This window comes from Haliotis rufescens, unplaced genomic scaffold, assembly GCF_023055435.1.
Source record: "Haliotis rufescens isolate VD_foot unplaced genomic scaffold, xgHalRufe1.0.p SCAF_18, whole genome shotgun sequence".
Classification (NCBI taxonomy): domain Eukaryota; kingdom Metazoa; phylum Mollusca; class Gastropoda; order Lepetellida; family Haliotidae; genus Haliotis; species Haliotis rufescens.
In genome coordinates, this window is record NW_025963868.1 from 23415001 (window position 1) to 23426835 (window position 11835).

The following is an 11835-nucleotide window of genomic DNA, read 5'->3' on the forward strand; positions in this document are numbered from 1 at the left end:
ATATAGTGTAACCTCAATAATATCTTCAGAAGACATTCGAAAGCAATACGTTCCAGATTGATATGTGCAATTCGACCTTCAGTCTTACAATGTAGTCGTCTTATGGATGGACAGTAGTGAGTGGGTATAGTTTTACGCCGCTTTTAGCAATATTCCAGCAATAACACGGCGGAGACACTAGAAATGAGCTTCACACATTGTGCCCATGTCGGGAATCGAACCCGGGTCTTCGGCGTGACGAGCGAACGCTTTAACCACTAGGCTACCCGACTGCAGCTGGATGGGCAATAAAACAGCTCGAGTATCTAAGATTTGTATTTAGACCAGGTGTCGAGAAGGCGCAGCAGAAAGATTCCTCTCTTTGGGTTACTTTACAGAGTTACTAAATTAATACAGTGCAGGTAGCCTAGTGGTTAAAGCGTTCGCGCGTCACGCTGAAGACCCGGGTTCGATTCCCCGTATGGTCACAATGTGTGATGCCCATTTGTCTCCCCCGCCGCGACATATTGCTGGAATATTGCTAAAAGCGACGTAAATCTATACTTACTTAATCACTACTAATACAGTATATATTTCCTACAGCCGCTGCATCGACCAACCTAGCCTTGTGGACCAGTTCACCGTGTACAGACACGGCCGACTCGGCTACAACTTGGCGTATGTTCCCGTCTACGCCTTCTACTTCCAGCAGATGTTTGTCCACGGCAACGAGGTCACCTACAGTTGCTCAGTTACTGTGTGTCCAGAATCGGCAGTAGCGGGATACTGCAGCCAGGTGAGCTATCATTTGGAGTTTGGGATACGGTGGCTAGGTGAGTTGTCATAGGGAGTTTGGGATACGGTGGCTAGGTGAGCTATCAGGAGTTTGGGATACTCAAGCCAGGTGAGCTAGCATAGCGAGTTTCGGGTACTTTAGCCAGGTGGGCTATCAGGGAGTTTGGGATACTGTAGCCAGGTGAGCTATCAAAGAGAGTTTAGGATACTATTGCCAGGTGAGCTGTCAAGGAGTTTGGGATACTGTAGCCAGGTGAGCTACCACAGGGAGTTTGGGATAGTGTAGCCAGGTGACCTACCACAGTCAGTAGTACCACAGGCGTAAGGAATATACTAAAACCAGTGGGCACAGGTGGTCCAGTCTTCTCAGGCGCATAATAGGCTGTGCAGAGTTTCGTCCCTTGGGCGTTCCAGAAACGTGGGTCCGGGTCACTGTTTTGACCCGAGTATGTGTTTAGGTTTGTCAGCAACTTACCTGGGTTTCACCAAAGTAATCGTGTGAGACATGCATCACTTCTGGCTTTCCAACTACATTTAGCTGCCACGCGACCCGTGATGTTCCGGGGTAGATAGGTCTTCAGCAACCCATGCTTGCCGTAAAAGGCGATTATGCTTGTCGTAATAGGCGACTAACGGGATCGGGTGGTCAGGCTCGCTGACTTAGTTGATGCATGTCATCGTATCCGAATAGCGTGGATCGATGCTCATGATGTCAATCACTGGATTGTCTGGTCCAGACTCGATTATTTACAGACCGCGCGTCATATTGCTGGAATATTGCTGAGTGCGGCGTTAAGCATGGTCGCCTTTTACGGCAAGCATAGGTTGCTGAAGACCTATTTTACCCCGGATCTTCACGGGTAGCGTGGCTCTACCACGGACACTCAACCACTAGACCACGGAGGCGGTCACTATCTTAAGATAGGGGCAGGAATCCATTAAAATTTTGCTATCGGGCGTACAGTATTTGAACCAGCACGTTACATACTGGCGTAACAACCGCTCGTTTCAATAGTGAAACAACAGTGTTATTGGATTAGACGGCTAAATTGAACCGACTCAACGTGAAGCTATGATGTTGAAAGCGTCCAGGTTATTTAAAATACAAAATGGCTATATTCTTGAGGATCGACTGCTGTTTCCATCAAGGTATTCCATCTGAAGATAATTACATTTTATCTTCCAGGAATTACAGCGGCTGTCGTCCAACAATACACAGTGCATCAAGCAGATACCAGGGACGGCACGGAAACGTCGTGATGTTGGGCAGGCGTCAACATCGCACACGACGACCCTGACAGTTACAATCAGAATACGGAACTTCAACCTTGGCCAGGCGAAGGAAGGTTAGGGCCACAGATTCGTTGATGCAGCTGATATCTGTCGGGATTAACCGCTTTCCGAGCACGACTGTTGCACCATTTCCTTGAGACTGAATACCAGTTTAAATTCATTTCAACATAAATCTTTGGTTTCGAGACTTTTGATATAACCGATGCTTTGTTTCATACAGGGTTGCATACCCGCCGTTACGTGGTTGGATCAATGCTAGCCAAGGGGCGACCAACTCATTCAATCTTGTACAGTGTTTGACATAATTCCACATAAGAATACGTTCATATGTTCGGCACATATACTGACGGCCGAAAGAAAGTATACACCAATGTATCAAGGTGGTCAAAATGAAACAAAGAAGAAATGGTTATTCGACGGTGATTACATGCATCATGTCAATGATTATCTCACAAAGGGTGGGGTGCACATGACGTCTCCAGGAACACGGGGGTCACAATTTCATAGAACATAGTAAATGAACGGAGTAAAGTGTGAATTTTCCAGTGTAAATTTTCATTTGCCTGCACGAGATTATGAGAGAGTGTGCCGAGTTATTTAGTTGTAGCAAGCTATGTGCGTTGTTTTGTATTTTCATCTTCCCGGGGAAAGAGAGTTAACTGACTATAAAAGTCCAGTTCCCACCTTTGCCGAACTAGGCTGGTAATATGGAATTAGATTTTGGCTGGGCTAACGAGTCTATGCATAGTCCAATCAAAATCGCGCAATGAAATCGAAATCAGGTTCGCAAACTGTCATGCAGATTTCGGTCGATTGCAAGATTTGCAAAGCATGTGCAACGCCAACTCGTTGTCAACAGATATTTTCCAAAGCTTTTCATATCTTCAATCAAGGTGCTCATGTAATTTGAAGAACTTCGCGATGTAAAACCCGTTTCATCACAATAAAGATCTTGATAATCGATCAGATCGTCTTGACTGGGCGCCGCCATTTTGTTTGAAGCAAATGCAAGAGGTGGAATCTGATTGGTCCATGGGAGAAGCTTCGAAGGGACGTAACTCTAATAGTCACTGGTGGCGCTACGATCCAGCCGAGGAATTCCCAGCCTGGTTCCCTGGGTATGCTGCGCTGGCGCTACACACCAGCGCAACATACCCATGGAAATAGACTTAGGAATTCCAGCCTAGTTCCTCATGGGTGGAAACTGGCGTTTTAAAGCCAGTTAACTCTCTTGCCTCGGGAAGGTGCAGCCTGGACTCGGGATGATTCTGAGCCTTGCTTTGTCAGAATGACGCCTTAGACTTGCGTTATTCTCAGCTACCATCAACCATTAAGCTTTCAGGCAGTGACGTAACTGTTCCGTTTCAAGCGACGTTAAATAAAGCTCACTCGAGATAATGCCATTCAAGTGCACAAGTAATTCTTTTTCATCCAGGGTCGTCGTCGTCAGGTGTTGTCATCATCGCAGCAACAGGCGGTGTTGTAGTATCTGTCACCATAGTCGTCGTGGTCTGTGCAGTGATGTTGATTGTGGTAACAAGACGTCGAAACAAGGACAAAGGACGTTTAAAACGATCTAAAGATGGAATGGAACTGAGAAAGTTCTGAAGATCCGAGGTCACTGTCTTTATGTACGTTATTTCTGAGGAAGAAGGCTTAAGAGCCTGCGTTGTATTTGATTCGGAGGAAAAATACAGGGAATGAAACATGAACTCCATTGGTGTTGCCTAGAAAAATACATTTGAAGAACTGGCATTAAAACTGTTTTATACGTCTTCTTATGCTTTTATAACAAAAAAAACCTGACACTCAGTTTTAGCAGGTCTTTCTTACAGAAATCGTCAAAGTCACTTGAGCCACTGCAATTCGCTGTCCATAGTTGCGTTCTTAGGCGTGCCCGGCACTAACGGTTGTAAATGCGAATCTCTTAATCGCCCTGATTGTATTTCTTTGTTTCTCAACACCATACACGTGCTAGTTAGTTTCACCAAATTTCACCACACACACACACACACACACACACACACACACACACACACACACACACACACACACAAACACATATATATAACTGAAATACCTCCGCTTTAAACTAAAGCTCACTCACTCATTCATCACTGCTCAACCTACTGAATATGTGGTGTATTATCAAGTAGATCCGCAATTATTATACCAACCACGAGGTTAGACAGCATTTACTTTATTTTATTTCAGCTGATTATAAATGAGACAGTATAACATGCGGCGAGGTATGTGATTCTATAATAAGCTGGTGGAAATAGTAAGGTCGCTCACGTTTTCTAACGTGGTAAACGGTATGAGTACGTTAATCGGAACAAAAATGGAATTAAGACACACGATCAGCGGATCCGGGTAGCTGAAGGTAGACAACCCTCAACAACCTGTTCACCCCTTCTTTCCGTTTCTCTAATCCTTATTATCACTGTGTTCAGACAGGTTCGTGTTTCCTTGTAGCATAGCGTTTGTCAAGACAAGGTAACTCGGTTGTTGTTGTGCGTCACTTGACACCTGTGTGTTGTTATCGATGCCGGGATACATGTCTGTAAGAAAAACACTTTATGTGCATTCTACAAAGGCAAGTATGTTACATTATATGGAAAAGGTCATTATACTCCTGTATTAACACTGACAGTGAATGGCAAAAGTGATAGTTCTCAATCTTGTATAAAACGTATTGGTTCCGTAAGCAATTATCTGTGCCTGTATGCATCAGTAAAGCCACGATATATCAGCTTGTTGTAGAGAACACATACAAGTATATGTTACAACTCTGTAAAATGTCTAACAAGCGTAAAACTCCTTTATGATATCACCGATTTTTGCGGATTTACACAGAATACACAACGGTCTTACGTTTTTACCTCTCTGAAGGCAATACTGACTTATCGAGTGTGCTAATAGGTTTCCATTCTATAATGAGAAATGCCTTGTACCATTTGGCTACCATACATCCACTATTCAAATGTAGTTTTAACTCTGTGAATATGTCAAAGGTACATGCATGTTGTATATTACACGGAGGGCTAAGAATGAAAATCGACTTATCCACTGACTGGTATAAAAATACCGTAGCGGCATGAGCATTATAGTGGTGCATTGTTAATGGACGAATGTAGTAGTAATGGTAATGGTAGTAGTGGTAGTAGCAGTAGTAGTAGTAGTGGTAGTAGTGTTGTAGTGGTAGTAGCAGCAGTAGTAGTAGTAGTGGTAGTATCAATAGTATTAGAAGTAGTGTAGTAGTGGTAATGGTAGTAGTGGTGGTAGCAGTGGTAGTAGCAGCAGTAGTAGAAGTAGTATAGTAGTAGTAGTAGTAGTAGTGGTAGTGGTAATTGCAGCAGTAGTAGAAGTAGTGAAGTAGTAGTAGTAGTGGTAGTAGCAGTGGTAGTAGTAGTAGTGGTAGTAGCAGTGGTAGTAGTAGTAGTGGTGGTAGTAGTGGTAGTGGAATTATTTGATGTGTAGGATGTAGGATGTGTTGGTCCAGAACCAATTCTTTTCACAGTATCAGAGGCGAGTTGAGGTGAGCTGGCTTTAACGTCGTGTTCAATACAGTATCAGAAAGTCTGTGATGTGACCATTTTGTCAAATGGGTATCATGCAAAATTGAGTATGTACCCACCCCTCGACCTTCTCCTGCTGATACAGGCGATGATCAAGATGCACACAAGAAGCAGGAAACCCCCTGCCGATCCAGCAATTGCGTAGATAAGGGGTTCACCTTGAGCTATAAAACAGTAAAATATCATTTTGTGAGAAAAATTGTCACTCTTCCACGAAATCAACCCATACAGTTTCAACACTCGTTCTCGCTTTCATGAGGCTGAGGCAAAGGCCCAAGCCATGCTACAGATCTACACCAATGTTCCTGGAGACGCCATGTGCACATCACCTGATGTGAGACACTCATTGATATGATGCAAGTAATATTGCCGATGACGCCCGAAGCAAATATGTCACCATCGAATAATCATTTCTTGTTTTTCTCATTTTTGGCAACCATCAAACATGGGGGTATATTTCCTTTTGTCAAGCAGTTTACAACAGAATTCGATACGTCTCCCATGTCAGGTCTAAATAGAGGTCTCACTTTCAGGTCATGGTGATTTACATCAGATAAAAGTTTGTCAATAAAGCTTCACCATTGACTTTCCTTGTCGCATGTGTTAACTTTCCTGATTTGTTCATGTCAGTGAAACGTACAGTTTAAATACTGTTGTCAATATCAGTGCAGCTCAGGTAAAACCTTCCACTAACCAGGTTAATCATATGTACATACATTTTAGTGTTTCCCTGTCAGCTGTTACATTGTATCCTGTATCGGTCCCGGACTTCGTTATGTTGCTTCCTTGTAGTTAAATGGGTTATCAGAGCAGACGCTAATGAGACAATCATTGTTTTAATCAGTTCACGTTAGGTTCTTTAAATCTTTTTTACAATATGACAAGTTTTCATCTGTTAGATTCCTTTCTCAATTTACGAAATACATGTACCTGATGGTCTATCATCTTTCGTAACAGTATCCATAACGGCCCTTGTTGTCTGACGACTTGTTGTCTGACGACTTGTTGTCTGACGGTCTGTTGTCTGACGGTCTGTTGATGATGTTGGCGTACTACTTTCCTCTGAAACACGACAGAATAAACAACAAGTAACACTAACTGATTAAGTTATGATAACTTCAAAGGCCTACACAATATCAGCACTGCCATGTCAACCTTAAATGAAATAATATCGCGTTTGTTCTGAAACCAAGTTTTCGAGAAGAACTTGTAAAAATACTATTTGCATAAATAGTCATAATGGTTAATTGTGATTATTTTTCAAAGAGGTTTTGGAAAGGCTACTTAAAGATTTCAACTTGATCAATACTTACAAAAAGAGGTATTATTACCTGTAAAGAGGAAAACTTATTTTGCATGCTCTCTTTTACTCCTAACCCCACGTCCCCTTCCCAAGATATTTAGTCAGCTACACCAGATATTTTTGTGTGATTAAAACCATGAGTTTAACTATTTGTTTTAAAAAAAACCACACCTTCCAACACTGTGGATGGCATATTCGTTTCTTCATCAGCCTGAAGCATACTTATATTTATCAAGTATTTTCGGGGACAATTTATTTTTTACCGTTAAATCCCTTCCTACCCCCGAATATCAAAGTGGCCGGTCCCTTACTGAAGAATACACATTTGCATGACTAAGTTTCTGATCTTCACTTTGACCTCACTTACCAGTGATAGGCTCCATAAGTATAACAGTGATGCTGTTACTAACAGTTTGTCCGGTGCCACACGTCCATACAGACCCTTCATCCAGTGTAGAGTTGATGATGAGAGTCACTCTATGTCGTGTCCGATCTGACTCCACAGTAACTCTCTGTGAAACTGAGCGGAACTCGATGTTGTGATAGTTTGTAGAAAGCATTTGGTTCTTGTTCAAATTTCCGTTTGTTTGGAATATTTCAACACAATTCCTATACCACAAGGCTGTTGTTAGAGTTAAGCCAGAAGCGTGTATACACGACAGCTTAAAAGGATTTCCTTCTACAGCCGTCGCTGGTGCTGATGTCAAGTTGTACTGTATACCGGATTCTGTATGGAAACAAAAACCCGAGGTGTGTCAACTTGCTACGATGCGTGTTTAAAACTTCACCAACTGTCCAGATCGTGGTTAGAATAGGCCCCAGCACCCTGTTGGTGATCATTAGCAGTTATTAATCAGGTTCGAATGATCAGGCTCTGTGACATTGGCGCATTGCGTGGCTCGATGCTCCAGATGGAACAAGTATCACAGGGAGGTGCACAAACAGCATCTTTTACTTTCAAGAAAAGAAGAAATAGACTCACCTTTCGTAAGACCTGTGACATCGAGAGTAAGATTTTCGCTAACTCCGTGCACTGTTTCACATCTCCATACAGATTTACCAAAGAGCAAGGACACCATTAGTGTTAAACTGTGTCGCTTCTCCGACACACTCACATTAGCGAGTGTTGTACCATCCTGGACATCACGGAGTGACACGCTGGAATTAGAGCCATAACTGTCTTTGGATGTCTCCATTATCTCCAGGTTGTTCTTGTACCACAGAACTGTATCATTGTCCTTGGTCTCTTGACAATACAATATGCGGTGACACCCCTCAGATGTTTCAGTAATGGTTAATGGAGACGATGGGACTATTTAAAAAAAAGGATTATGAGATTAATATTTCTACCAAAATATTGTCCATTATTTCTTTATGGTCAATGATCCCAGTAACGCTCCAAGAAGAAGAACTTGGAATGAAATAGAGTTTTACTCTATCTCAAACGGTATTTCAAATTATTGCATTACTTATTAATATATGTACATACTATTATTAATGTTCCATGCGAGGAAAGGTGATATAAGAAAGTTTTTAAATCAGTACTTCGAAGGACGTTGTTATTTCAGCTTTGTTAATGCAAAACAGACATTATGCGCCGAATAGTTATGGTCGTAGTGCATCATTGACACACAGATTCCACTTTTACTTCTTCACCTATGCTTTTTACAAAAAGTTAATTTGTAAGTGATAATTTCATTCGATTGCAAGATATACTTTTCAATATTTACAACGTCCTAAGCAAAACTCTTATTTCTTAAAATCAGAACTATTATGTAATATTATCTCTACATTTGTAAGTTTCTTAGATGTGATCGGTCCCGTAGTAATTCAGGGTAGGAATATAGCTCCCCAGGAACCTATGCAAACATACAAAGACACACAAATGTGATCCGTCCCGTGGTAATTCAGGGTAGGAATATAGCTTCCCAGCAACCTATGCAAACATACAAAGACACACAAATGTGATCGGTCCCGTGGTAATTCATTGTATGAATATAGCTCCCCAGCAACCTATGCAAACATACAAAGACACACAAATGTGATCCGTCCCGTGGTAATTCAGGGTAGGAATATAGCTTCCCAGCAACCTATGCAAACATACAAAGACACACAAATGTGATCCGTCCCGTGGTAATTCAGGGTAGGAATATAGCTCCCCAGGAACCTATGCAAACATACAAAGACACACAAATGTGATCGGTCCCGTGGTAATTCAGGGTAGGAATATAGCTTCCCAACAACCTATGCAAACATACAGAGACACAAAATTGTGATCCGTCCCGTCGTAATTCTGGGTAGGAATATAGCTCCCCAGCAACCTATGCAAACATACAAAGACACACAAATGTGATCGATGCCGTGGTAATTCATTGTATGAATATAGCTCCCCAGCAACCTATGCAAACATACAAAGACACACAAATGTGATCCGTTCCGTGGTAATTCAGGGTAGGAATATAGCTCCCCAGCAACCTATGCAAACATACGAAGACACACAAATGTGATCGGCGACACAACCTCTTTCAGTGTACTGCTTTGTAGTGACCCACCTGATAGAACAGTGAATACTAGTAGTGGCGTCGTGAACAGTCCTAGTTTCATCCCTGACATCTCCAGCTTGTTGGTCACTGGCGAAATGAAGGAAATATCACATGACAATATCAAATATCAACACTAATACTGTCAAATCCAAAAGATGTGAAAATATACCAAATTAGCAAAGAATTAAGAATTATCACAACAAGTTCTTGTTAGGTGCCAGTGAATGATGATATGATCTGATAACTTAACAATACAGTGATCGGATTCATGGTTTGGGTTGTGGTGTATCTTCCTATGTCGTCTCACCAACCGTGCTGTTGCTGCCGTTCGAAGGTCTACGCCCAATAACATTGACGATAGAAGAGCTTAAAAAAGCAGACTAATATTCCCTTGAAGGGCTGAGTCGGCACGTGTATAATGTGCGGGAGCAATTATTTCGCATTTTCTAATTTTAAATCAACCATCCACCTAGTTCTTGAATTACTGAATCAAACATGTATAAATGTCTAATTACCATGGCCACAACTCCTCACAGCCTAGCGTCTCATGTGATTAACTTAAGATCTGTCCTCTCACTTTTGTGAAATAACACGATACTTCTAAACAACTTAAAATTACATGACGTCATCGATCGCGAAGTATCAAAGGCGTTAATCTTGACACAATCATATATACATGTATGATACTCGCCAGTTCCTCTTTGACGCTGAACCTCTGCAAGTGTACCTACCTTACTTCGTACGTCCGTCCATATATGTGCCTGGGTAGCTTCGGAGGTCCCCCTAAACAACACTGGTCACAATGTAGTTATGCCATGGAGAGCTTTTACTTCTTCAAAACGTGTTTGAGTTGTTGATCAGGATGTAGTATAGGATTGTTGCACTTCCTCCACTGTTCAAAGGCTTTTATAAACCTCACACTACTCTTTTGTTCGATGATATAAAGGCAGGTGCGAGTTTATCCTCAGAATCGTTATGGTGGTGAACATGAATGAATATTGAAAGCTGATAGCAATTTGTCCTTAGTTTCATAATCATGTTCTGACCCAGGTAGTAGACACCCGTTTGACGAGAGGAGATTAGATGATGTGACGATGTGAGGATGTGTTCATAACAGATGATGTGTTGATAAGATATGATGATCAGATGACAGATGATGTGTTGATAAGATATGATGCTCAGATGACATATGGTGATGAGGTGTGATGCGATTATAAGATGTGATCTGTTGATTATGAGATGAAATGTTATAAAGTGCGATGATGATATGGGAAGATTAGGTGAGATGTGATGAAATGAATTGATGAGATGTTATGATAAGATGTGATGGTGACACGAAATAAGATGAGATGTTGTGATAAGATGTGATGCGATTATAAGATGTGATCTGTTGATTATTAGATGAAATGATATGAAATGCGATGATGATATGGGAAGATTAGGTGAGATGTGATGAAATGTATTGATGAGATGCTATGATAAGATGTGATGGTGACACGAAATAAGATGAGATGTTGTGATAAGATGTGATGCGATTATAAGATGTGATCTGTTGATTATTAGATGAAATGATATGAAATGCGATGATGATATGGGAAGATTAGGTGAGATGTGATGAAATGTATTGATGAGATGCTATGATAAGATGTGATGGTGATACGAAATAAGATGAGATGTGGTGATAAGATGTGATGTGTTGATAATTGGATTAGGTGTGATGAAATGCGATGATGATGTGGGAAGATTAGGTGAGATGTGATGAAATGTATTGATGAGATGATGTGTTGATATGGTTTGATGATGTGTTGATGAAGTGTGATGATGTGTTGATGAGGTGTGATGATGTGTTGATGAAGTGTGATGATGTGTTGATGAAGTGTGATGATGTGTTGATGAAGTGTGATAATGTGTTGATGAAGTGTGATGATGTGTTGATGTGGTGTGATAATGTGTTGATGAAGTGTGATGATGTGTTGATGTGGTGTGATGATGTGTTGATGAAGTGTGATGATGTGTTGATGAAGTGTGATGATGTGTTGATGAAGTGTGATGATATGTTGATGATGTGTGATGATTTGTTGATGTGGTGTGATGATGTGTTGATGATGTGTGATGATGTGTTGATGTGGTGTGATGATGTGTTGATGAAGTGTGATGATGTGTTGATGAAGTGTGATGATGTGTTGATGAAGGTGTGATGATGTGTTGATGAAGTGTGATGATGTGTTGATGTGGTGTTGATGAAGTGTGATGATGTGTTGATGTGGTGTGATGATGTGTTGATGATGTGTTGATGAAGTGTGTTGATGTGTTGATGAAGTGTGATGATGTGTTGATGTGGTGT

At 41.4% G+C, this 11835-nt stretch overlaps 2 protein-coding genes across 7 annotated transcripts in view; one reads left to right on the plus strand and one right to left on the minus strand.

Moving 5' to 3' along the window:
- Positions 1 to 3846, plus strand: part of LOC124133013 — a 15129-nt gene extending 11283 nt beyond the window's left edge. The window contains exons 9-11 of one of the 2 annotated variants that reach the window (XM_046497199.2): positions 583 to 775; positions 1961 to 2120; positions 3503 to 3845. In XM_046497199.2, coding sequence (XP_046353155.2) covers positions 583 to 775; positions 1961 to 2120; positions 3503 to 3675 — 526 coding nt within the window. In that variant the 3' untranslated portion in view covers positions 3676 to 3845. Of the gene's footprint in view, positions 1 to 582; positions 776 to 1960; positions 2121 to 3502 lie in introns of both variants that reach the window. The other variant, XM_046497198.2, reaches the window with a different exon arrangement.
- A 1623-nt stretch (positions 3847 to 5469) lies between these two features.
- LOC124130300 lies at positions 5470 to 10378 on the minus strand. Of its 5 annotated transcripts, XM_048398437.1 has the most exons (7): positions 10223 to 10378; positions 9501 to 9578; positions 7931 to 8260; positions 7316 to 7675; positions 6676 to 6707; positions 6576 to 6645; positions 5470 to 5809 (listed from the first exon to the last, which is right to left on the minus strand). In XM_048398437.1, the coding sequence occupies exons 2-7, from the start codon at positions 9559 to 9561 to the stop codon at positions 5679 to 5681; spliced, it is 984 nt and encodes a 327-aa protein (XP_048254394.1). In that variant the 5' UTR covers positions 9562 to 9578; positions 10223 to 10378; the 3' UTR covers positions 5470 to 5678. The 5 variants fall into 5 exon arrangements, with proteins under 5 accessions (XP_048254394.1, XP_048254395.1, XP_046349487.2 ...); XM_048398438.1 differs by having other exon boundaries at positions 6576 to 6707; positions 7316 to 7468; XM_046493531.2 differs by having other exon boundaries at positions 6576 to 6707.
- Positions 10379 to 11835: the final 1457 nt, after the last annotated feature.